At 42.4% G+C, this 27599-nt stretch overlaps 1 protein-coding gene across 1 annotated transcript in view; it reads right to left on the reverse strand.

Moving 5' to 3' along the window:
- Positions 1-6258: 6258 nt before the first annotated feature.
- The window catches only part of LOC148454007 (small kinetochore-associated protein-like), a 69270-nt gene continuing 47929 nt past the window's right edge, over positions 6259-27599 (reverse strand). Inside the window, exons 6-9 of the mRNA XM_088461359.1 lie at positions 24100-24214; positions 16560-16621; positions 15179-15253; positions 6259-7581 (exon numbers count right to left, since the gene is read on the reverse strand). Coding sequence (XP_088317485.1) covers positions 7450-7581; positions 15179-15253; positions 16560-16621; positions 24100-24214 — 384 coding nt within the window. The 3' untranslated portion in view covers positions 6259-7449. The remainder of the gene's footprint in view (positions 7582-15178; positions 15254-16559; positions 16622-24099; positions 24215-27599) is intronic.

Below are 27599 nucleotides of genomic sequence, written 5' to 3' on the forward strand. Positions count from 1 at the left end.
ACTCCTGACTGGACTGTGATATTAGATACACCCCAACATGGAATGGGATAGAGGTACCGTACATGAATTAGTAGTTTGAACTGAATGAACTAAACAAGTCAACAAAATGTGCATTGTACAAACCTGGACCCATCTTATTCAGAGACACTGAGCTAAATTAGATGAGCTTTCAATCCTTGTAAAATACTTAGAATATCATGACCGCCCTGCTATTACTTTAATGAAAAATCAATTCAAATGGATATATTACTAGTGGATATATTACTTGTGCTCAAAACTAACAACTGGAATGACAACAGAGCTAACATTCTTTCCTGGGCTGAGACTCCACATACTGCCTTTTTCTCTCTATAATCTGGTCAAAGTACCAGTCTTAAACAATAAGCAGGTTCACCTAGCCTTACCCCGTTAGTCTGTCTCATTCCCTCCTCACTCTCTGAAAGCAGAGTTTAATCTGTACAGTACATGATTGGCTAAAAATAGTGCCCGTGTATTGCTCTGGCATGGTGTGGAGGGCACTGCTCATATAATGCAATGGTGGTATATTATGCAACCAATATAGTTTACCCCTGGTGCAAACCTATGCAGGGTCATTTAAAAAACCAGAATAATAAACCCTTTTCACCGTGAGTGGCTCTAATCAGAGCCAATTTTAATTAAAAGCCCTGAAAATACTGTTTATCGCTGCAATTCGTGTCAATATGCAGGGCCACTCTTCCTTACAAAAAAAAAAATAGTATTTGCAGCGTTCTCCACAGTGGGGCGCCGTGTTCCCCTCAGCCAGGGACAAATCCAGGATTAGAGGGGTGGTGCACAAAATACACCATGATAAGGTTAATTTAACCGATTTGCTGCTGAGGATTTTCTCACTCTTATGCTGAGGCCATTTTCTGACATTGGTGCTCGTCACATTCCAACATCAATATTACTATTTTTTATGTGGTACACAAATTGCACCTTTTTATTTTACCATTAGTCTTTTTACTCATTTTAACACGTTACATTTTTTTTTTAACCCAAATGGGGAACCAATAGCAAACATGATTTTTTTCCATCTTATAAGCACCACAAAGAAATACTTTGGGGTATATTTACTAAAGTGAGTTTTCAAAAATGGAGATGTTGCCCATAGCAACCAATCAGATTCTACTTAGCATTTAACTAGCACCTTCTAGAAGATAATAGCTAGAATTTGATTTGTTGCTATGGACATTTCCACGTCTAAAAACTTTCGTAAATATACCACAAATAATAGCTAGAATCTGGTTGCTATGGCCTACATTTCCACATCTAAAAACTTTTGTAAATATACCCCTCTGTGGTTCTTGTTTCACCTGTCCAGAATAGCAAAATGCAGGATTCTACAGTATGGGGCATATTCAATAGCGTGCAAGAATAGCAAAAAACCCGCACCTGCAAGGTTTTTCCTGCAGGTGTGGGTTTTTTGCTAATTTATTAGGTGCATGTTTTTTTTTAAAACACGCGCCGGGAGGTTTTTTTTCTCGCACCTCCTAAGCAAGCGCGATTTTTACTAAAATCGATGATTTTAGGAGAAAACACCGGCACTTGCTCTGACACCCCCACAGCATCCCCCCTAAAGACTAATTAAGCAACTGGAAGTATCCAAATAGCTTAATTAGTCCTTAATTACTTAACTCCTGCTGCACTGTCTTCTTCATCCTGCATCGGGAGACGGCTCTTCTGCAGCAGCGGTGAGTACATCAATGTGTGTGGTGTATGTAAGTGTGTATGAGTGTGTGTGTGTGTCCCTCTGTCAGTGCAGTGTGCCCCCCTGTAATGGGCGCTGGGGGAACTACATCTCCCAGCAGCCCTTGCCCCTCCCACCAGCCCCTGGGACTCCCAGCAGCCCCCTTTCCAGTAAGAAGAGAGAGGGGAGGCCACTGATAGCCGATGAGAGGTCTGGAGAGCCCCTGTCAGGTAAGTGATGTTTGCTTGTTTTTTTTAAATACGCAGTGCGAGGTTTTCACAGCTGAAAAATTTTTGGATTTGAATACCGCGGGTATCGGGAGCACACATACCCGCGGTATTTCTAAATTGGGCGCGAGGTTTTAACCTTGCTAAACCTCGCGCCCAATTGAATATGCCCCTATGTGTAGGTTTTGAAAAAAAAACTGCACTTGAATTGAAAATTATTTTCTTTCAATTTTCACTATCGCTGTTTGAGTGCTTCCTATGTGTAGGAAGAATATAGTAGCCCAGCAAAGCCAACCATTTTAAATACTAGACAACCTACTGCATTAAATGAGGTACTTATTTTTTATTTGGCACAAGATGGGAATATAAGGGCTTTAGATTCCCCACTCTATGGAAATTTTTTTTTTTTTTAATGTACTGTTTCCGATCACCGGATAATAATTACTAAGGGGACACATCATTTGAAAGAAGAGACTCCACTCTTTCAAGAAAGGATGTCCCCATGTGTGTGTGGGCCAGTATGGGGGATATGGGGCACAATGTGCTCTTCCCCCATCTATGGAAAACTTTTTTCCCCATAACACTAGGTGATATTGCCTGGTAACCAGACAATAGCTGCTGAGGGGGCCACATCATTTGAAATAGGGGCTCTCCTTTTTCATATGTGAGTGACCCCACATATAAAGGAGAAATTATGGGTATGATAGGGCATGTAGCACCCTCCCACCCATATATGGAAATCTTTTATTTTCTATAGCGCAGGGTAATATTGTCTGGTTGCTCACAGGTGATCACCAGACAATAGCTACTAGGGGCACATCATTTGAAAGAGCGGACTACCCTCTTTCAAATATGTGTGCCCACAAAGTTGCCAGTGTCATTATGGGGGTGCCCTCCCCCGCATATACAGAGATCGCACGTTTTCCATATCACAGTGGAGAGCCCTGGAGGCAGCCCAGCATCTCCATGGATGCTGATCTCGCCCCCGGAGTGATGAAAGGGGGTGTGTTGCAAGGCCACGCCCCTTCATTGTGAGACCACGTCCCCTTTTTGGGTGCATGGCAGTCTCGATCCTGAACCTTCCAAAGTTGGGAGGTATGTAATGTGCAGTGTATCAACTTAAAGACTGCACATTACACCTCCTCCATGCAGTGCAGGGGCTGTGCAGCCTATTACTATAAAGCTGCACAGCCCTAACAGTCTGCGGCCGCCACTCCTTTGAACTGTTTGGGAGAGGCGAGCCACCCCCTTGCCCCCCGTTCCGACGACCATATATGGGTGAATGGCCACTATGTAACCTATAAAGGCACACACCTGTGGGGACAACCACATTTGAAAAAGAGAGGAGTGCCCTAATGCTGTGCCCCATAGCAGATATTGGGCCTGATTCCGAATTGGAACCAAAGCAAAAAAAGCAAGTACATGCGTTTCTGGAACAAACCATGCTGCAATACAAGGGGTGACAATACATTTATTATGTTTTGCATGCACAGTAAATACCAGCTGGACAGCTTCATGTTTACATTGCAATTTAGATTTGAGTTAGATCATACACTGCTTTCGTCGAATGAAATCAGCCACAATATGGAGTTCCCATCCCCAAACAAATGGACGGTTTCACGCCAACTACGACAGGGCCGATTTGAAACGAAGAAAGGCCTTTCTCTGGATACCAACGATGGATGGGGACTACCTCAGGGAAGCCAGAGGATATGCACATAACTAAGGGAACAGGAGGCTCAACGCTGCCGCCCAAACCGTAAGTCAAGACTTGTCACGCGCAATGACACACCAGCATTTCAGTATTTAAAGGGCGTAAACCTGACTGCACAGATAACCTTGAGGAAGAGCTAAACTTCTCGAAACGCGTCGGAGTTCTGTGTGCAGCCCAACCCGGGTAGCTTGCAGGGTTTATTACGGGAACAACCTGTGTAAACAGGTAACCGGGGACATCTGACCCAGGTTCTGTTTACAGCATGGGGGCTTCCTGGCACTTGGAGATGATGGCAGGCCAGTTCCACTAAACCCCTGAATAACCAGGTCTGCCCTGGTTTGTAACCTTATTCCGAATACTGGGTCAGACCCGGGACATTAGTGTAAAATGGGTATAAGTGTAATTACATATAAAGTATTATAAGAGTTAAATTATAACAGAAGGAAACCAGTAGGGTTACAGTCAACCTGAAATCTCTACTACTGTAAAACTATTTTGAAGAAACTGCACTTTGGCCTCTCTCCAAATTAAAACACCTGTATTCTCCATATCCTGGACACTAAAACTGCTTACATTTGATGGCAGAGTTCCATTCTGGCTGAGACCCCATACAGACGGCCCGGGTCGAAGGTCGCCATCGGTATCATGTGATGAGCCGACACTTGGAGATGATCTCATTTCAAAGCGCTGGCTCTTCCTATGCAGAGAACCCTTCTCATGACCAGGATTGAAATGCCGGGCCGCTCGACCCGGCCCATTCACACTGCACAGTAGCCCAAGTTGCTGCACGTTCACATGCAAAAACACGGGTTATTGGAGCTAGTGTAAAAGGGGTATTACTAAACACCCTATGCCTCCTGGACACTCCTCCCCAACAGGACCTCTGTGACCTGGTCATGAGTATGTCTACCTACCTACCCTAACCCCGACCCTAATGCCCTAACCGAATACTATAAAACTGTCCCCTAATACTAATACCTAAACAACCCTAACCCCCTAATAACCTTAACTGCCTCTAATCCAATCCACAAACACCATAACAAAACTAATGCAGAAACAAACCTAATAATCTAACCCAAAAGGGGCAAACTAGATTGGCCAAATGGTTCTTATCTGCCATCAAATTCTATGTTTCTTGTTCCCATCCAGCACAAATATGCTGATCTCTGAGTGTGCAGCGATCAACCGCAAAACGGGGGACTCATGATCAATCCCCTCTGCCCTGCTCCACTGACATGAACATTGTATAATAAGACAAGTAACCACGAGTTATAGTAAATGCCCAAGAAGGACCTGTCATGTTCCTCTCACACTGAGGAGTCTGAGCAAGGCAAACTTAACAAGATTCAAATGTCAAGATGACACCAGCTAAATTATAAGGTGCAAATTAGGATCTGAAAGCCTGAGGTGCAGAAATTTCTACAGATGGTCCAACATGTTGGATTTCTCAGATTTACCAATCCCGACCAAAACACGATTGGATCAGCAAATCGGGGATTTTTAATATGAAGAATTTCAGATTCCCTGACAGCAATTCCAGTCCAATTGGGGAAATGGCTGGGAGAATAATGGGAGCCTTAAGATGTAGGGCTAAATTTACTCTGCAAGTCACTGCATTTTTAGTGGTCACGGCTGTTGGGTTTTTAGAGGCAATAATATCAAATACAACACATCTAGTTTCATATTATTTATTGTCCCTTTAAATCTAGCGGTCGAAACTGGGAGTATTCAATCAACAGGAAAACTAGTTATTTTGACATCGGATTGCCTTAGAATGGAAGGCACTCAAACACTATGTTAGAGAGAGCAGATGTCGAACATTTTGCAAACCTTTTCAGAGAGCAGACCCTTTGGGCTTTGTCTAGACATGAAGAGCATGGAAGATGAAAGCCATATCTATTCCTCTTAAGATCATTTGACCAGGCAGTTTAGTTTTTCTTAGTGGACAACAAAAATAGGACAAAATTCTATTGGGGTTCTTCAGTGCACTCCAAATATGTTACAGAACTGCCTCACTGCAGGTGAATGGCAATGATTTTGGATTGCCAACATATTTGGAGTTTGCAATGCCCACAAAGTTTAATCAATGCTTGAGACCCTGTACTAGCTACATATACGGGGCTATAATCAGAATTTGAGGGATATGGATCAAGCCTCCTAATGAGTGAAGTTGCCCTTAGCAACCAATAATCTACATATTTTGTACTTGATAAAGGTTATCCGGGCACATTGGTTGCTATGGGCAACTGCCACTTTTAAGGAGGTTTGATACATCTCCACTTTTGTGGTCTCAGACAAGCTTTATTCACAAATAGTGTGATACAGATAGATATTAGAGCATGAGCTCTTCGCTTTAAAACCTATCCCCTGTCAGTGGCATTTCAATAAACTTTGTATTGTAAACTAGCAATAGTTGGCAGTAGTTTCCCTAGAAATTTGCTGGTTGCAGATTCCAGAAAATTTGCATTTTGTTTCAGGCATCCTCAGAAGTAACAGCGAAAATGGCCAGAGTAACAGGAAAGTCAAATTCTGCAAGTTCTACAGATTACTCCATGGAGACTTCGTATAACACAACCAAAAAAAAAATGATTCAAACGTGAGAAAACATATGAACATACCGGTAAGTTTATTGACAATACATATTTACAAAGAAAAAAAGATAAATGATAAAGCACTGTAACAGCAACAACTAACGTTTGGGTCCATTCACTTAGCCTGCCGCATGAGATCATGCGGCATTGAGTTGCTAGTGTTTCTGTACCGCTGCAACCCTCTCAACTAATTGAATTTGCCCCATTGTCTGCAAATATCAGCTTTTTTGCCTTTTTGAACAATGTGTGGAAATAGTGCAGCTAGTCAGCCAGCACATAGCTTTTCTAATGTATATACCCAATATAATAAATCTATTACTGAATAATGCTGACAAGTCTTATATTTATATCAGCCAAGCATCCTTGGCCTACTGAAGTAAAGGTATTGCGGCCTGTGCTCCCCAGTTATTCATATTACATTTACAGCTGAGCAATAATTAACAGTAAAAAGGTGCGTACACACACAACGATTTTTTGAACGATTTAACTATAACGACGTCATTATCGTTCAAAAAATCGTTCAGTGTAAAACGATAAACGATTATCGTTCATGCGCGTTCACGTTTGTCGATTGTAGTTTGTAGTTCAGTCAGACTGGCCAACTGAACGATTTTCAATAGAAGTTGCAACATTTTTACTTCAACACACAGAAAATCGTTTAACAAAGTAGTTGGTTTTACTTTACATATTAAACGATTTTCGTTCACTTTTTCAAGGGAAAAACCAAACGAAAATCGCTCAACGAAAATCGTTCATTACTTACTTGTGTGTACGCACCTTTACACATTGCTGGTGCATTTACATTAGAAGCATGAATCTGACTTTTTAATTAAACAAACACTTTAAATGCAAACTAATCACATATGTACTTCTATAGTTGTATTTTTGTCTGTTCTTCTTTAGACAAATATTATTGCTCTGTGAAAACTAATGGTTCAGTTACTTCTTTATCCAAGTTAACCTCATAAGAACATTGTGACAATAAAATGCTCTACACAAACTTATTCTACCATCTCATGTTGGCAGGTGTAAATTATGTAGAGGACTAAAAGCACTACCATAGACCACTGTAATCATCCACAAACTGAAATAGGTAATGTTTTAAAAGGACATAACCATGCCATTTAGAAGATAATTTACTAATACTGGCAGTTTATTTTGCACGAAAATATAGAAAACATTGATTGCCAAATCACACATCAGTTCTAATCACAAATCAAGCCATTTCTGAGTTTCTTGGAGAGATGATCGAAACTGCTGCAGGTCACTGTGAAAGGCCCGCTGCTCCTCCAGGAACAGATTCCTGTGCTCCTCAGCCTCCTTCCACTTCTCTCTGACAGACTGACAAAAGAATTGCATCATTTCAGTCACAGTCGCAGATTGTGAAATAGTTTAGCAAAATTACCTACCAGCATTTTTTCTAATCTGCAAGCAGAGGCTCAGTGTCATGATGCTAACAACTGCTTGGGAAAGCGATCATACATATCCTTATACAGATGTGGTCTCCTGAGGTGCCAGCAACATTTGTTAAAAAGCTTGTTGTGTAGACATAAAAAAGCCTGGATAGAGAATATTCAAATTATGTGCCTTAATAGGCCAGCAATATCATTTATATTATTATTCAACCAGACAAAAGAGCGCTTGACATAAAAAATATTAACAATTTATGTAACAATAGAAAAAAGCAATGGAATTGAATTAACTAAAAGTAAATGACACACATACATAAAATACAAGCTGGTACTGGATATTAATGATAGCTCATATCTGTACATAGGAGATCAACCCCTGCAGAAGGTGTCTCCTGTATCGATATGTAATGTGTAACCATCGGTTATATGAATTCCAAATAATAGTCTCTGTCCTCCGGATAGGAAATGATGGTATCGCCGATATTTGCACGGCTTAAAGTGTACACACCTCAAATGTTTCTTATGTAGTGTTTGTTACTAAGTATCCACACATCAGATTCTAATCAGTCAAGCTGTAACAGGTTATCAATTAGCCTGCTTGAAATGTTCCATGACACTGGTTCAGTGATAATCACTTTCACCCCGGTGGTTAGTGACACCGTCCAGGCACAGAGATTTGAGACTGGCTCTCATGAGATAGTCAATAATTGACTATCACCCGATGAAGGCACGCTGAAAAACCAGCCTGCAGAAAAAGAAGAAGCCTTGACACCCTGACACCCCAGCGTTCACACCAAGAGACATAAACCTTCAAATATGATAGTGTTTTGAAGTGACTTCCTTTCGAGCCTGAAGCATAGTAGGAATCACAAGCAAAGGAATTCCTTTTCATCTTACAATAGCCCTTTTTAACATCCACGCCGTTAAACGAAGCTGTCTTAAGTCCTGATAGATAAGCGGACCCAGTAGAATATCCTCTTGCAGAGGAAGAGGCCATGGGTCGTCTATCAGTAGAAGATGTAGGTTGGAATACCACACCGGTCTGGGCTAATCTGGAGCCACCAATAGCACCCTGGCCTTTTCTCTTTTGATCCTCTGAAGAAGACGAGGAAGAAGTATGATCGGAGGAAACAGGTAAACAAACTGAAAACTGCCAAGGAGTTGTTAGAGTATCCACTGCCAACGCCTGTGGTCCTCTCATTCGCGAGCAGTAAAGCGGCAGTTGATGGATTAACCTTGACGCCATGAGGTCTACCCAAGGAAGACCCCACCGCTGAAGCAGTTGCTGAAACACTTGAGGGTTGAGCGGATGAAAGTCCTGTCGGCTGAGGTAGTCTGTCTCGCAGTTTTATACTCCTGGAATGAAAATAGCTGTCCAGAGAATAATGCGGCGTACTTCCCTAATGGCAGCTTGACTTCTGGTGCCGCCCTGTCTGTTTATGTACACCACAAATGTGGCATTGCTAACAGGTGAGAGGAATTCATCCACCAAAGGAGAGATGTTTGAGTCCTGGGTGACAATTGTACTCACTGATGAAGAACAAGATGAAGGAAAAAATTAGACCCCGACCACTGTGTTGTAGGAGAAGACTGAGTAATCCATATGTCTAGTAACAATTTAGTTACTGAAGGAGCTTTGAGAAGATCTTGCAAATAAGGGATGATAGAAATACCCCGAGTCCGTAGCAAGGCCCTCATTACGGCCCTGACCTTCGTAACAACTCTAGGTGTTGAGGAAAGACCGAAAGGTAAGGCCTGAAATTGAAAATGAGTCTCGTACCTCAAACCGAAGGAATGCCTGATAAGGAGGCCAAATGGGAAAGTGGAGGTATGCATCCCTTATCTGTAAAGACTCGAGAAATTCGTCCTTCTCGAGCCCTTACAAAAACAGATTGAAGGGACTCCATCTTGAACCCGAAGGCCTGCAGATCTGGATTGAGATTCTTCAGGTTCAAATAGGTCTCACCGTCCCGTCCGGCTCGGGAACTACAAACAAGCTGGAGTAAAAACCTTGCCCCCGCTGGTGGATTGGAACATGTACCACCACTTGAGAGAACAGAAGCCTGCCTATAGCTTCCTGCATCACAACCCGTTTGTCTGCTCACCTTGGTAAACCAGTTGTGAAAATCGAGGCGGAGGTTACAGTTGGAAATCTAGCTTCAACCCCTTAATAACAATGTCCCGGGTCCAGGCGTCCTGACAAGATTGGATCCAAACTTCTTTGAATTCCTGAAGGCGAGCTCCCACCCTGGGATCCACCAGGTGAGAGGAGAGAGCGGCATGCAGCTGAAGACTTATCCTGTTGAGACGAGGATGCAGTGGCTCTACCTCTGCCTCTGGAACCACGGGAGATAACAGGTGCTCCTCTGGAGCGACCTCTGAATCACCCTGGAACACGTAAGGACCGAAAGGATGGTCCTGCAAAAGGTTTCCTAGAATGGGGGAGCCGTAGATGGGAGATAAGTGGACTTACCGTCTGTGACCTGATATCCACTTATCTAGTTCAGATCTGAACTAGAACTTCTCCTGTGAAATGGAAGAGCCTCCACAGCTCTTTGTTTACTCCGCATCAGCCTGCCATTGTCGTATCTAAAGTGCTCTACGGGCTGAGATAACCAAAGCCAAGGATTTTGAAGAAAGATTACATATGTCCTTTGAAGCGTCCCCTAGGAAGCTGCTGACTGTGCAATTTGTTCCACTAAAGGAATCAGATCCTCCGCCGAGACCCCAGACCTAAGGCACTCAGAAAGTTGTATAGCCCAGGCTTCAACAGCCTTGTTGACCTAGCATCTTATTAGTGCGGGACGAAGGGACACTGTAAATAGACTTTATTGTATTTTCTAACTTCCTATTGTAAGATTCCTTGAAGGAAACTGCTCCTTGAACCGGGAGCACCGTCTTCTTAGACAGACGGGACATCGATGGTTCCACTGAAGGTTGAGTCTCACATAATTCCCTACTATCTGAAGGAAAGGGATATAGGTTAAAAGTTTGAGACACTTTGAACATCTTATCTGGGTGTTTCCACGCAGAGGTAAGGATTTCTTCCAATACCTCAGACTCTGGAAAGGTGACAGCCTGTCTTTGTGTTTTATTAAAGATAGAGGGCGTAGTAGAATCCTTAACATGTAGCACCTGGCGGATTGCAACAATCAACGCCTTTACACCCTGAGAAAAAGGTTCCGTCTCCTCAGGTTTGAACCTCACCTTCTTTTTGTCCTCTTCCGACTCCCACCTAAGGGGATTCGTAATCAGTCTTTTAGCGAGAACTAGAGAGGACGAGGCCGTGGAGGGGGCCTGGTCTGACATAACATTAGTGACCCCTTCTACAGATCTGGCTAAAGAACGTGCCCAATCTTTTCAGAGATGGCCGACGTCTGAAATCTGGCAACCTCTCTCTCTCTCTGCGAGTAGCTTCCAGCTCTGCAGACAGATGAGACATAACTGAAGTAAATTGATCAGCTCAAATAGGTTATCTTAGCATTGCTCAACAGATACTGTCTTTTAAGTAGCGGGCACTGTACCGATTACACCACTGGAGCACATTGTTGGTGAAGCAGCAATCTGAGGCTCTGAAGCACATTTTTCACACAGCAGGGAAGTAGATGACTGCCCCTGTGTAAATATCTCTGCACAATTTTTGCAGGAAAGTTTTTAGAGCAGCTTTAGACTCTTTTTATAAGTTATGTACTGACACACACACCCACAGAGTGAAGGGACAGTGAGAAAACACAGAGAATGTATACAAGGAGAGGAAACCATAATATAAGGGCATCTAGGGAGTATTTCTTTCACCCAGCCCAAGCAGCACTGATAGTGATCAGCGCAGTGTAACACAATATAATGTGTTAATCGCTGTGTAAACAGTGTAATTCCTCAATTGCCTGACTGCACTATTCACAATCTGGCAGTCAGGACAGTCTCTCCTCTGTTCTCAGCGTGACAAGCAGCAGCATGTAATATTAAAATGGCCGTCAGCCTCCTTTGGGAATGCTGGTGTCGCTGGAAGGTAAGAGTAGAACAGAGTGTTAGGCTCCACCACCCCCCGCTATGGCGCCCATTTACAGCGCTGAGCAGGCTGCTTTGTAAACTCCCCGCCTGTAAGTATTCCTGGCAACCCTGCTACTCAGGGTGCCAGGATGCTCTAACCTTATTGGCTGCCAAGCGCTGCCGGCGGCGGGAAGGCTGGCTGGGGACCGCGACATGCGCCGCATGCAGCACATCTAGACAGTGGTCTCTGCAGCTAAAGACTCCAGTGCACATCGGCAGCTCCATCGTAGCAGACAGGCAGGGAGCTGCCTGTCTGTGTCCTCATATTGCTGATCGAGGATCTTTTGTCTTATTAGCGAGCCCTTAAGGAGTGAACCAGCTCCCTGGGCAGAAAATTAAGACTGACCTGTAGGGGTGTATAGAGGGGGAGGAGCTATCTACCTTTCTAAATTCTTAAAGTGCCAGCTGCCGGTTAACCCACATCTATACCCACTGTACTTAGACTCCAGTGTCCCCTAGTGGATGAAGGAGAAAAGAAATTCCAGAAGAGATGAGAGAGAAAGTTATTGAAATATATTAGTCTGGAAAAGCTTGCTAAGCCATTTCTAAAGCTCTGGGACTCCAGCGAACTCAAATGAGACCAAATGCTGGCCAACATCGCTGGGAGTCAGCGCTGTCAACTGCAAGCCCATTGGGGACTACCCAGGTGCACCACAGTGACAGCAGCAGCGGATCATTCCGCCCCCAAGTCTACGGTGCCAAACAGTTCCCAGTGGCTAACTATCTGTCACAGGAGACTGGGGGGGGGGGGGGGGGGCAGGCAGATCGTAAGCTAGCCAATGGGACACTACTGTGTGACGTAATGTGAAAAAGACACTACTGTGTGACGTAACGTGAAAAATTAGGTGGCTACGCCCCTTCCTAGCAAGACCACACCTAATTTTTTTTGCGCGTGCCTTCAGCACGCTCTCTCCCTGCTTCACCCAAGGATTGCGGCACACATGCTCTTTTGTCAAAATGTGTAGTTACGGCTCTGCTTTGGTGTGCACAGATGTGTCATCTGCGTTGAGCACCCCTGTCCTAAAAAAGTCCTACAGTGAACACTATCTAATCTACAATTGCTAAACAATGGCTTGGGAAAATGCCTTCCCCTTTCTTTGTGTATGACCTACACCAGTGAAGTGCCAGCTTTACCTATAGATATCTTTCCAATCTGACTGGTGGGAAGGAAAATCTGGTCCATTTTCCAGCATCTAGGAGCAAATTTCTATTGTTATTTGTCCCATACATTCCCAGATTTTCTGTCCCACCACACGAATTGGACAGATATATCTATAGGTGTGTACACAGCTTAACAGAACCGACACCATACCAAATGTTTGACTCCACTGCAGGATGTGCTCTGTTGTATGTATTTTAATAGATAATGATGTGTACTTGTCTGTTCTAATATTAATTATATATGTAAGAGCTAGCGTTGCCGCTAGGCTGTTTCAGCGGGGCGCCGCGCCCTGCCCTATTTCTGAAGGGCAGAAAGCACCCTGCCCTCCAGCGCGGTACCCCGCTGAGACAGCCTGTGGGTTCTCTCTCCACCTGCGGGTCGCCGTCTCCCGTGGGTGGTCAAAACGGTTGCGCAGCGGTCACTGCCAGTGAATGGATGCCGGGCGCATGCGCCCGGCATCCATTCACAGTAACCGCAGCGCTTGGGGGCTGCCTGGCATGTCCGTAAGTGCCGGGCACGCCCCCAGGAGTGATGAACAGGGGACGCATCATAAAAACATGCCCCCTTTTCTTTGGTCATGCCCCCTTTTCGGGCGTGCACGCCTTCGGCGTGCGCAAAAGTGCCCTATGTCTAGGTCCGGCGCCCTGCCTGCTGCCGGACATAGAGTGAACATTAAGAGCATAGACTAAGGAGTGGGAGGGGTCAGGAATAGTAAGGGGAGGAGTCTGTGCCAGAAGCTGACACAAGGTGGGCCTGTGTGCTCTTCAAATGCCAGGGCCTATTTTTAGTCCCAGTCCAGCCCTGTCCACAGGATCATTCGGATCCAGGATAGCAGCGGATCATTCTGCCCCCAAGTCTACGGTGCCAAACAGTTCCCACTGGCTAACCATCTGTCATAGGAGACTGGGGGGGGGGGGGGGGCAGTCAGATCGTAAGCTAACCAATGGGACACTACTGTGTGACGTAACGTGAAAAATTAGGTGGCTACGCCCCTTCCTAGCAAGACCACACCTGAATTTTTTTGCACGTGCCTTCAGCACGCTCTCTCCCTGCTTCACCTATGGATTGCGGCACACATGCTCTTTTGTCAAAATGTGTAGTTATGGCTCTGCTTTGGTGTGAACAGATGTCATCTGCGTTGAGCACCCCTGTCCTAAAAAAGTCCTACAGTGAACACTATCTAATCTACAACTGCTAAACTATGGCTTGGGAAAATGCCTTCCATTTGGTCTTACATTTTAAGAGTTCTACAGGTGGAGCTAATCATTTTAATTGTGATACTAAGGAGATCTGTAAAAACACGCACTGTTAGGGTTCACCGAGGATGAGAGTTGGGAAATATTGACATGGATGTAAACCCCTAGGGTAGTGTATACAGCACAGCTAACATGCAAGGTCTATTTTTTTGAAGAATTTTGAAAATGTAAATGGTAGATTTCAGGATCATTCTGATTAGACCGATCCCTTCTTTTGGATATATTAAGTGTGATAGACCCAAGCTTGCTGCACAGCAAATGCCTTTCCTATACACAGGCGAGGTCAGGGGGTTTTGTTTCCTAATTATCTTATTTTTAAAGGCGCCACAATTTCAGCAGAAAAATATACCAAGTAACTGTAACACATGACATATCAATGATAGTCACTGTAAGTGGACATCCCTTAGTAATAATACATAGCAATAAAGTGACAAAAAGTAGGAAGCAGACAAGGGGCAAGTATTGGGTAACTGATGGGCGAGCAGAATTGGATAGGAGATTTAAATGCTTACTACTCTGCATAGCCTTGACTTTATCGATGCTTGACTCCAGAGCATGTGCAGTGCAAAAAACACATCTACACAGCATGAGAGCAAAAACTCGCAAGATACTCTGCAGACAGACATATCTAGAACTCTCAGACCCAAAGTGTGTACAGAAAAGTTTCTTCATATATTGCAATGATGGACGAATAACTCTTATCGGAGAAACCTAGTCAGACCATGTCCTACATTATAGAGGCTGAACATGTGGCTTATGGGTGTGTATAGATAGGAGGTACATAATGATACGAATTCTAATTTTGGGTTCAGTGGGGTTTATGTATCAAGCAGTGAAAAGTGTGGAGAAGTGGACCAATTGAGAAGTTGCCTATAGCAACCAATCAGCTCTCCTATTATTTTTTAGGCTGTACTTGATAAATGCTGCTTCAAAGCTGATTGGTTGCTATGGGCAACTTCTCCACTGATCTACTTATTTACGCTTTTCAGGACTTGATACACAAACTCCATTGTTCTTGGTTACAACATTTTTCTTTATAAAACGTGTGTAATACATACCTGCACAAGATTTTTGTGTTCCATGGTAACAAGGCTGCAATGTTTCAGTTCTTTTAATAGATTTTCTGTGAAAACCTTGAACGAAAAGGCATTGACATGTTATATACAATTACAACTTGCATGCGGCTTTTGTTTATATGAAAGTCTTGTGCACATAGAAATTAATAACTGCTCCTGGGGTCAGAAAAACAGGCGTCTTACCGATTAAATGCCGTTACATGGGCGTGCATAAATTAGTCAGTGCGATCTACACAGTATGAGAGCGCTCTGCGTGTCAGGAGAGCTGCAGTATTTGTGGCTGGTCAGACCTGCCACGTGAGCAAGATGGCTTCTCAATGTTACCAATATTCACGCAGGTAAGTGACGTATGCAAATGAGAAAGCAGCAGTGGGCGTCCCTATGCTCGGGTGATATTTGGAACGATTAGCATATTATCGCAGTTGTATAGCGTCCATCTCTGAATGAGACCCTTGGAGGAGTAGCAATGTAATACTCTTTTTAAACAGCTAAAACCAAATCAGTTATTCGTTTAAGAAAAGATGACTATTGGGGCACTTACAGATTCATTGAAAATATACAATTTTTAAAAGATACTATAAACATTATAGAACCATATCTCATAATGAGGCAGAAATAATTCATTTCTAATAAAAGGTATTGTATTGGCACAGACAGCGCTGATAGGAAAGCAGCTCCCCTGTCCTGATATCAGAGACATTGCAGTGTGAATTGCAGCTACTAATGAGAAGAAAGTGATAACTGGTATAATGTAAAAGTGGTGCGAGCTTCAGTGCCAGTCCCTGTGTGCCATCTGCGCTAACAGCACACAGAAGCAGAGAGAGGGCACATGTATCGCCTGAGAGTGGAGGGGGTGGGGATTGGTCCAAAAATTATAATGTAAATAGCGAATTGGAAGTAACATTTGATTGTAGTGATATTATAAAGCAGAGCACATATGGGGGGGGGGGTGGGGGGGTAAGCCACCAGCTTTATAGATGCTCTAAAATGCTTCTCTCGACTGGCTCAGGTAGTTTAACAACAGAAACTGGTTTTAGGTTACACAATCCAGTATTAAGAACTCCTTTAGTTACTCAATGTAGCTAAAGTACATAGGTTTTCTTATCTATATTTTTTTTTCTATACTAATATTTGTAGGTGTCGGATACGGCTGCCATCCAGCAATGGTTGGAAAGGAGAAATATAATATAAGGAAAAGTAGTAAGTGGATAGATTACATCCCTAATGTAGTCCCCATTGTCCTAGTACAGAAAGGTCGGGCATCCATGTATATGCAACACATCACCTTTAAAAGGGTCCATTTCATTTTTATCCAATCTGAAGATCAAAGCCCAAATGCCTCATACAGTAGGAGTTTCCTTACCTTGGTCTCTTCCCTCACTTTGCTGGTCTCTTCTGCAGCAGCAATGATATTGTCACCTGTCACTGAAAGGGAAGACCGTACATAATCATACACACTATCTTCTGGACCAATTTACTGGCAAAGGAAATTACTTCTACGAAAAGCAAATTATTGCATTATGTAATAAGACTTTCTACAGAATTCAAATCTCTATATTACTAGTTAGCAAATTATTAAACATTTCCTTGGTTTGTTGAATCAACAAATGAAGTTATTGCCTTGTAAAAAGATCAAGTATTAATTTCCAATTAACTTCATAATTGAGCAAATCCTATAAGTTATTGAAGTACTTGGCTCGCATTTCTCTACTGTACACATGAGCCATACACACAGCAAACTAGGCTGAAACAGACAAAACATGTACCTTGTAGCTCCTGATAGAGAATGGGCTATACAGGCACCAGGGGGATCAATGATCCCACTACCTGCGTCATTACCAGGGGAGTGCGCTTGTGACTTGCTGGTAGGCAGAGTAAGCAAACTCTTACAAAACGGTCATCTGAAGCAGCCTATGATAGTTAGGATGTCATTTCACAGCAGCCTGAATGACTTTCTATTTACCCAGCATGAAAAACTCCAAATAAACTTTAAAAATGTACATATGCATAGAAATAAAATTCTGTGTAGACCTTATAAATGGTAGTGAGTAATGAGAAAAAAAACACTATTTTAATAGGCCAATTCCGCCATTCACACTGCATTTTTAGCAGACTAAACTGTTCTCAAAAGAAGATTGTCTAATTCATGCATTTAGTATTTCCAAATTACAGGATTAGGAGAGCGAGCGAGAGTCCGTGACTGCGGCAGGGGAGAGTTCAAGACAAAATTAGTGACTATTTTTAACATACTGATAATATACTGTTTATCTAATATACTAATAATGCGGTTTTTAGTATATAGACGCTAGTTATCTAAATTAAAAAGTGCTCAGAATTGAAACATTAAGATGTAACCAAAATAGAATTTAGATGAGAACTACACTATTCCCATGCTGTGTACTTTCCTTAGTTGCGATAAATTTCCCTCTTCGTTCCGATATAGGGCCTGATTCCGAATAGGGAATAGAGTAAGAGCAAGTACCTGCATCTAGGTAAAACCATGCTGCAGTGCAGGTGGGGCAGATTTAAAATGTGCAGATTTAGATTTGGGAAAGGTGTCCAAACTGAAATGTAAATTGCAGTGTAAAAATAAAGCTGTCCAGTATTTTGTGGGCTACATACAAAAGCAGCCAGTATTTACACTACATGCAAAACGTACAGTCAGGTGCATAAATATTGGGACATTGACAGAATTTTCATATTTTGGCCTCTATTCACCACCACAATGGCTTTGAAATGAAACAAACAAGATGTGCTTTAACTGCAGACTTTCAGATTTAATTTGAGGGTAATTACATCCAAATCAGGTGAACGGTGTAGGAATTACAACGGTTTCTATATGTGCCTCCCACTTTTTAAGGGGCCAAAAGTAATGGGACAAACTAAACAATCCTAAATCTAACTTTCACTTTTTAATACTTTGTTGCAAATCCTTTGCAGGCAATTACAGCCTGAAGTCTGGAACGCATAGACATCACCAGACGCTGGGTTTCATCCCTGGTGATGCTCTGCCAGGCCTCTACTGCAAATGTCTTCAGTTCCTGTTTGTTCTTGGGGCATTTTCCCTTCAGTTTTGTCTTCATCAAGTGAAATGCATGCTCAATTGGATTCAGGTCAGGGGATTGACTTGGCCATTGCATAACATTCCACTTTTTAGCCTTAAAAAACTTTGGTTGCTTTTGCAGTATGCTTCAGGTCATTGTCCATCTGCACTGTGAAGCGCCGTCCAATGAGTTCTGAAGCATTTGACTGAATATGAGCATATAATATTGCCCGAAACACTTCAGAATTCATTCTGCTGCTTTTGTCAGCAGTCACGTCATCAATAAATACAAGGGAACCAGTTCCATTTGGCAGCCATACATGCCCACGCCATGACACTACCACCACCATGCTTCACTGATGAGGTGGTATGTTTTGAATCATGAGCAGTTCCTTTCCTTCTCCATACTCTTCTCTTCCCATCACTCTGGTACAAGTTGATCTTTGTCTCATCTGTCCATAGGATGTTGTTCCAGAACAGTAATGGCTTTTTTAGATGTTGTTTGGCAAACTCTAATCTGGTCTTCCTGTTTTTGTGGCTCACCAATGGTTTACATCTTGTGGTGAACCCTCTATATTTACTCTTGTGAAGTCTTCTCTTGACTGTTGACTTTGACACATATACACCTACCTCCTGGAGAGTGTTCTTGATTTGGCCAACTGTTGTGAAGGGGGTTTTCTTCACCAGGGAAATAATTCTTCTGTCATCCACCACAGTTGTTTTCCGTGGTGTTCTGGGTCTTTTGGTGTTGCTGAGCTCTCTGATGCGTTCTTTCTTTTTAAGAATGTTCCAAACAGTTGATTTGGCCACACCTAATATTTTTGCTATCTCTCTGATGGGTTTGTTTTGAATTTTCAGCCTAATGATGGCTTGCTTCACTGATAGTGACAGCTCTTTGGATCTCATATTGAGAGTCGACAGCAACTGATTCCAAATGCAAATGTCACACCTAGAATCAACTCCAGACCTTTTACCTGCTTAATTGATAATGAAATAATGAGGGTATAGCCCACACCTGTCCATGAAATAGCTTTTGAGCTGATAGTCCCATTACTTTTGGCCCCTTAAAAAGTGGGAGGCACATATAGAAACCGTTGTAATTCCTACACCGTTCACCTGATTTGGATGTAATTACCCTCAAATTAAATCTGAAAGTCTGCAGTTAAAGCACATCTTGTTTGTTTCATTTCAAAGCCATTGTGGTGGTGAATAGAGGCCAAAATATGAAAATTCTGTCAATGTCCCAATATTTATGCACCTGACTGTATTTGTACCCCTTGCATTGCAACATGGATTGTCCAGGTGCAAAGTTACTTGCTATATCTTACTTAGGCCCAAAGTGTACTGGGTACTTAGGATTAGGTTTTATTTTGTTGCAAAGAAACTAGTGTAAAGTCATAGATTAAGCCTAACGATGCATGGTGCTGGTCACTACTATCTGACCTCATTTCCTATTCAACTTAGATTGTGGACTTTCCTCAACGCTAATTTGTCTTCAATTTTGAATCCTAGTACAGTAATGGTGTACTTGGTATTTAGGATCAGTGTTTTTTTGTGCTACAAATTCCAAGGCGTGATACATGGGGTTATTTGGCCTGATTTTAGGATAGGTGTATATGTGGGCAGATCTGCAGGCCCACCCTTCTTACAATTACAAAGGCAAGCAATATGTTGGGATTGCGGAGCAGGTCACATATTACAGTTTGCTTTTAGTGAAGAAAATATTTTAGAGAATAATATCCACAACATGTATCATTTCACATACAAAACACTAGGGCAATTATTTGCTCAGTCAGTACACTGGATTCATAGAACTCAAGAAGATAAAAAAGGTCCCATGGAGAGGAGGCAATATTGAAGATATCCTAACTAAGGAAGAAACAAAAATCATCTTCAATTTAGGGACACTTCACTAAAAAGGTTTCAATATAGACCTGGAACTTGCTCCATTTTTTAAATAAATATTTAAATAGATTTGCCCAATTTCTCTTATAAATCAATTCCTCTTAAACATAACCCTCAAAGGAAAAGCTCCACAGGCTGATCAATTCAGAATATCCCTTAGCCCTTCTTAAACAAATTACTACTTTATACATATTCAAGTAGTTTTTATGTACCAATTACATTAAATAATCTTTTTTACAAAATCTTTTTTTAGATCATCATAGGGAATCGATTTTAGCATTGTACCATGCATACACTTATTTTTATATATATATATATATATATATATATATATATATATATATATAATGATTTAGGTGAATTGTGATTATTTACCTTCAACACTATACTAATATCACTTCTTTAGAAGCTTGATTTCCGATAGTAGGAGGATTATCACAGGAATGTACATCATACTTCAAACTAAGTCCTGGCATGAAGAGCTAGCATTGTTTATTTATATAGGATCTATTTAAGCCAAACCTTTTTTTTTAGAACTAGTATGCCCTTGTTTCATGGTGTATGTCTGTATTTGATCCTAATATTTGATATAATATATATATATATATATATACACACACACACACAGTGTATGTGTGTTTGTGTGTATATATTATATACACACACACACACACACACACACACGCATACATACATATACACACACATACATACAGTGCCAGTCAAAAGTTTGGACACACCTTCTCATTCAATTGTTTTTGTTTATTTAAATTATTTTCAACATAGTAGATTAATATTGAAGACACCAAAACTATGAAAGAACACATATGGAGTTGTGTTGTAAACAAAAAAGTGTAAAACAAATCAAAATATGTTTTAGATTTTAGATTCCTCAAAGTAGCCCCCTTTTGCTTGGATGACAGATTTGCACACTCTTAGCATTCTCTCAATCAGCTTCATGAGGTAGTTTGCTGGAATGGTTTTGAATTAACTGGTGTGCCTTGTCAAGAGTCAATCTGTGGAATTACTTGCCTTCTTAATGTGTCTGAGACCATCAGTTGTGTTGTGTAGAGGTAGGGTTAGTACACAGTGGACACCACTATTTGATTACTGTTGTAATCCATATTATGGCACCAACCACTCAACTCAGTAAAGAGAAACGACAGTCCATCATTACTTTAAGACATGAAGGTCAGTCGATACGGAAAATTTGAAGAACTTTGAATGTATCCTCAAGTGCAGTTGCAAAAACCATCAAACGCTATTATGAAACTGGCTCTCATGAGGACCGCCACAGGAAAGGAAGACCAAGAGTTACATCTGCTGCAGAGGACAAGTTCATTAGAGTTACCAGCCTCAGAAACTGCTATTTAACAGCACCTCAGATTAGAGACCACATAAAGTCTTCACAGAGTTCAAGTAGCAGACAAATCTCACCATCAACTATTCAGAGGAGACTGTGAATCAGGGCTTTATGGTCGTAATGCTGCGAAGAAGCCACTACTGAGGATGAACAACAAGAGGAAGATAATTGTTTGGGCCAAGAAACACAAGGAATGGACATTAGACCAGTGGAAATCTGTACTTTGGTCTGATGAGTCCAAATTTGAGATTTTTGGTTCCAACCGCTGTGACTTTGTGAGACGCAGAGGTGAGCGGATGGTTTCTGCATGTGTTGTTCCCACTGTGAAGCATGGAGAAGGAGGTGTGATGGTGTGGGGGTGCTTTGCTGGTGACACTATTAGTGATTTATTCAAAATTCAAGGCACACTTAACCAGCATGGCAACCACAGCATTCAGCAGCGCCATGTCATCCCATCTGGTTTGCGCTTACTGTGACCATCATTTGTTTTTCAACAAGACAATGACCCCAAACACACCTCCAGGCTATGTAAGGTCTACTTGACCAAGAAGGAAAGTGAATGAGTGCTGCGTCAGATGACCTGGCCTCCACAATCACCCGACCTAAACCCAATTGAGCTGGTTTGGGATGAGTTGGACCGCAGAGTGAAGGAAAAGCAGCCAACAAGTGCTCAGCACCTCTGGGAACTCCTTCAGGACTGTTGGAAAACCATTCCAGGAGATACCTCATGGTGCTGACTGAGAGAACGCCAAGAGTGTGCAAAGCTGTCATCCAAGCAAAAGGGGGCGACTTTGAGGAATCTAAAATATAAAAAACATATTGATTTGTTTTACACTTTTGTTTACAACATAATTCCATGTGTTCTTTCATAGTTTTGATGTCTTCAGTATTAATCTACTATGTTGAAAATAATTTAAATAAACAACAACAATTGAATGAGAATAATATATATATATATATATATATATATATATATATATATATATTTGCGCACACATACTCCGGAGGCTGAACTGAGGGCGAAGTGAATGTACTAGCATCATAAGGGCAGTAAGGATACTCCACAGCACTATTAGAAGGGAACTAGGCTGATTAATCGATCATCTGTTTATCCAAAAGAAGCCACGCTAGGATAAACGCGTAGATCAGATTTATTGATTGGATCCCGCACAGAACGTGAATTACACAGCCGGATGGGAGAGTCTGCCGAAAGACACTGAAGCCACCTGGGACCCGAGCTGAGGAGTGAATGCAACATACCCCATCAGCGGTGACCGCCAAGGACTGACAGCAGTAAGGTAAGAAATTATACTGCTGAACGGGTAGCGTACCCTCCTATACTGCACGCTGTTTCCCACGTATACCAGGAGGGTCAACTGAAAAAAACTGAGCATAAGCTATATTGACTGTATGAAGCACCTTATCAATATTGAACACTGCACCTTATTTACATCAGTTACATAAGCTAGTTCTCAGGGAGAGAGTCACTGTTACTAACAAGTTGACTTACAAGACTATATGCTGCACCTTATCCATACTGCATGTGGCACTTTAGGTTTACCATTCAGAGATGCTTATGCAAGAAGCCTAAGGGGGAAGTAAAACGCTAGGGCGTATTCTCTATACTCTCCAAAACCTGAACTGAAATAACACTTTATATTTTATAATTTATGTTGTATTGTGTGTGTATACCGGTATTAGTTTGCACAACTCAACAGATCACACATAGGAAGTATTTGTTTGTTTATATATTGATAGTTGTGTACACCCTTATTTTAAATAAATTCTACAATATTTAATAAACAAATTTGTAATATATATATATATATAAACAAATCGCTCCTGCAGCATTCCTCTCAGAGCCAGTAAAGATAAAAAAGCCAGTGCCTTCCTCACATGAGCCTCCTCAGGGGATCACGATGCATAGAACAACAATCAGGTGGCACTCATGACAATGATATGGCAGGAGACCAGGTAACGCCAACGTTACAATATAAACATTTTCCTCAGGGCAACTCACTTGAGGAAAATGTTTATATTAAACATTGAAACGTTGGCGTTAACTGGTCTCCTGCCATATCATTGACATGAGTGTCACCTGATATATATATATATCTCAACATATATATATATATATATATATACACACACATATACACACACACACACATTCATATATATATTTATTATAGAGAAGGTGTGCGCTGATATGTCTCTTTTTTATAAAGTCATATACCACCGACGGGTTGGGATGCCTCTGGTTAGAATACTGACAGTGGCATCCTGACAGTCGGAATCCAGACACCCATAAGGGCAGAAGGAAAGTCTAACCCTTAGCCCTCCCCGGTGCCTAAACCTAACCTCCCCCTAACGCCCGATACTTACCTTCGGGATGTTGGTGATCGGTATTCTGGTGCCGGGATCCCGACACCTTTGATTTGGGCCGTCGGAATCCCGCACGCCGGGATTCTGACTACATCCCGCCACAGACAGTACATAAAGAGAATGGAGTTTTAGAATATACATCTTTTTCCTTTTTGAGAGTGATCAATCGCTTATGTGCTCTGTCTATTAATCTTAAATTTTACTTGCCTGGGTCAATGTTTCTACTTTCTAAAATCATCATATGTTTATCCGCACGCCGCTTTAGTTCTTTAATCTCTTCTTTTGCGGCATCCCATTGTTGACCAATCTCGTTTACTTGACTCTGTTAAATGAAAGCAATGATAGTATTATATGAAAAAAACTTGTACTTTGTAATCTAATATACATACAGCACAAGCTAGATTTTAGGAGTGAATGGAGGAAAAATAACCCAAAAACAACACATTACATTCACACATACACACGTAGTCAGTCTTGCCTAAAATACACGTGGCCACATCTCCTGGGGGGGCACCGTGTGCGATTGTTTCCCCGACACAACCAGAGGAGAAAGCTGTGGTATAATCAGCGGCAGCAGCCTCCCTGGTCCCATTGCAGAACAGCACAAAGCAGTGTATGCTGGACTGAGGAGACAGGCTGCAGCTGCCAATGACCGGTAAGGAGGTGCAGGGGGGTGGACTCTGGTCCCCGCTGGGCCCCTCCATCAGGCCCGGGCAATTAATAGTAAAGTTCATTAGGGGGAGGGGAGGAGTTCTAAGAATTTTATTACGTAACAATTAAATGTATTTTAATTTTCCTTAACTAGATATAACATTTAGGAAAATATGAATGTATGGGTGACATGACCAGAAGAAGTGCACTTCTCTCAGTTGGACACCATCTTCTACACATCTTAATATGACAATTCAGCACATCAGACAATTGGGCTGTCATGACCGGATCCCTGATTGTGTATGCCCAGTGCTCTTCCTCAATGGGACACTATCTTGAACATTTGTACATTATGACTGGTCACCATTTTACCTATGTCGACAATATATGCTTACATTCTGTGCCAACATAGATAAAATGTCATGAAATAAGTTGACCTAATAACCATGTCTGCTTCATATCAGTGTCGACCTTTTGGGTGTCTACATTTGGCCATGGTGACATAATGACATTTTGGTGTCAACGTTATTATGTTCTATATTTTCATTGTTGACAATAGGACATCATACCCTGTAGATGTGTTGGCTCAGTGACCGATACCATTATTCCAGCTCACCTGTTATATGGTGGTTTACACTTCAGTGAGAATAGGGAGGGGGTTTCAATGACTGGCTACCATGCTCTCTTTCCTGCCAAACACTTACTTTCCTCCATACACCACTTCAACATTCCTATTGATAACCCACACCTTTCACCACCTCCAGGTGACCTTTCCCAGTGGAATAAATCGCCCACACATGAAAATGGTCACTCTGACCTCATATTTAGTTCACACTACTCTCTAGCTTACTCTCACTTTAAGATCACCACTTGCTATAAAAGCCTGGTACCACTGTCTTCTCAGCTTTAAAATATAACATCTATGCATAAATGTCAGTATACTTGTCCTTAGTGACTTCTGACACTGTGAAACTCTTGCTTTCCATTATATCTTCAACTATTTGCCTCTTTGTTATATACCAAGAACATTCTCACATCCACTGTACAGGAATCAGTGTATACATTAATTCTCATTAGTCACAATCTATACAATCTTTCCCAGGGATGGTAGCAAGCATAGGGGCAACACTAGGGTACTCCTAGATATAAGCCCAATTTAACCAGGGCTAAAGCCATGACATCTGTTAATATGTTTTTTAGGCACATACTTAAGCACTTTACTCTTCACATAGACAAAGACCAATGACCACCAGTCCTAACCTTATTGTTAAGCATCTTGAGGGATGGACATTTTCACAGAAATGGCAACATGCCATAGAAGCCAATATCTATAAATGATTGTCGGGAGAATATGCTTAAAGCAGCTAATATTAAAATAAAATAAGAGTTATGGTAAGAACTTACCTTTGTTAACTCTCTTTCTTCGAAGTCCACAGGGAGACCTTGGGGTGTAGGTGATGGGAACCAATCCGGGCACCACGCAGTTAAAGCTTTCAGCTTCCAGGATACATTGAAACCATTCTCCCTATACCCCGCCCCCGAGCCAGTTTTTTACCTCAGTTGGTCAAAAGCCAAAGGCCGGAGGAGGATAAGAGAAGGAAAACTGGAACACTCAAGAAACACTCACAGAGAAGGAGACAGGAAACCGGTGACCAGTACAATAGCCCATATGAAGCCATGTGAGTCAGGACGGGTGGACCCTATGGACTTCAAAGAAACAGTTAACAAAGGTAAGTTCTTACCATAACTCTTATTTTCTTCTTCAGGGTCCATAGGCTCCCCAGGGAGACCTTGGGGATGTCCCAAAGCAGTCCTTTTAAGGGTGGGGACTCTCCTGCGCTGAGAGGAGAATCCGGTGACCAAAGGAAGCATTCTGAGAGGCGAAGGTATCAAATGCATAGAACCTTAGAAAGGTCTGGAGAAAAGACCATGTGGCCGCCTTACAAAGCTGAGCAGCCGAGGTGCCACAGCGAGCTGCCCAAGAAGGACCCATAGACAGAGTAGAATGAGCCTTAGCAGAAGTCAGAACAGGCAGGCCTACCTGCGCGTAAGCTTCTGTGATAGTCATACGAAGCCATCTAGCCAATGTTTGTTTATTGGCTGGCCATCCCTGCTTGTGAAATCCATAGAGCACAAACAAGGAGTCTGATTTTTGAAGAAAACTGGTACAGTCCACATAAATCCTGAGGGCGTGGACCACATCCAATGAGGCCTCACCTGCCGAGAGGTCTGGTGATAGAAAAGCCGGTACTATAAAATTTACTGATTAATATGTAAACTAGAAACAACCTTAGGAAGGACGAAGCACCACCCTGTCCTGGTGAAATATCAGAAAGGGAGGATGACAGGAGAGCGCTCCTGGCAGATGCAATAGCCAGAAGAAAAAGAGTCTTAGCTGTCAACCACTTAAATTCCACTGAATCTAGTAGTTCTAATGGAGGACCCTGGAGGGCCCGAAGAACTACTGCCAAATCCCAAGGAGCCACTGGGGAGACAAAGGGAGGTTGAATCCAGAGGACACCCTGGAGGAAGGCGTGTATATCCGGAGCAATTTTTACGTTGGATCCACACTGACAGTGCAGTGACATGCACTTTCAGCGAGGTCAGACGTAGGCCGAAGTCCAATCCAGCTTGAAGGAATGCCAGGATTCTGGAAATTCCAAACACCTGAGGGTCGTAACCTCTTGTATGACACCACTGGAAATATGTATGCCACACTCTATGATAGATCCTGGCAGAGGCAGGCTTACGCGCTCTAAGCATTGTGTTGATGACTGAGCTAGAGAATGCTTTGGACCTTAGGAGGGATGTCTCAAGAGCCACATCGTCAAAGACAGACGATCCAGGTCTGGGTAAAGGCAAGGACCCTGAGACAACAGGTCCGGACGTTGAGGCAGCAGGAAAGGAGTGTCGATTGAGAGACTCCGAAGATCTGAGTACCAATGATGTCTGGGCCAAGCTGGAGCCACCAGCAGGACAGTGCCTCAGTCTTGCTTGAACTTCCGAAGAACTCGAGGAAGCAGGGAGACAGGAGGAAATAGGTATGCGAACCGGAA

Source organism: Taudactylus pleione, unplaced genomic scaffold (genome assembly GCF_031769625.1).
Source record: "Taudactylus pleione unplaced genomic scaffold, aTauple2 ptg001041l, whole genome shotgun sequence".
NCBI classification, from domain to species: Eukaryota; Metazoa; Chordata; class Amphibia; order Anura; family Myobatrachidae; genus Taudactylus; species Taudactylus pleione.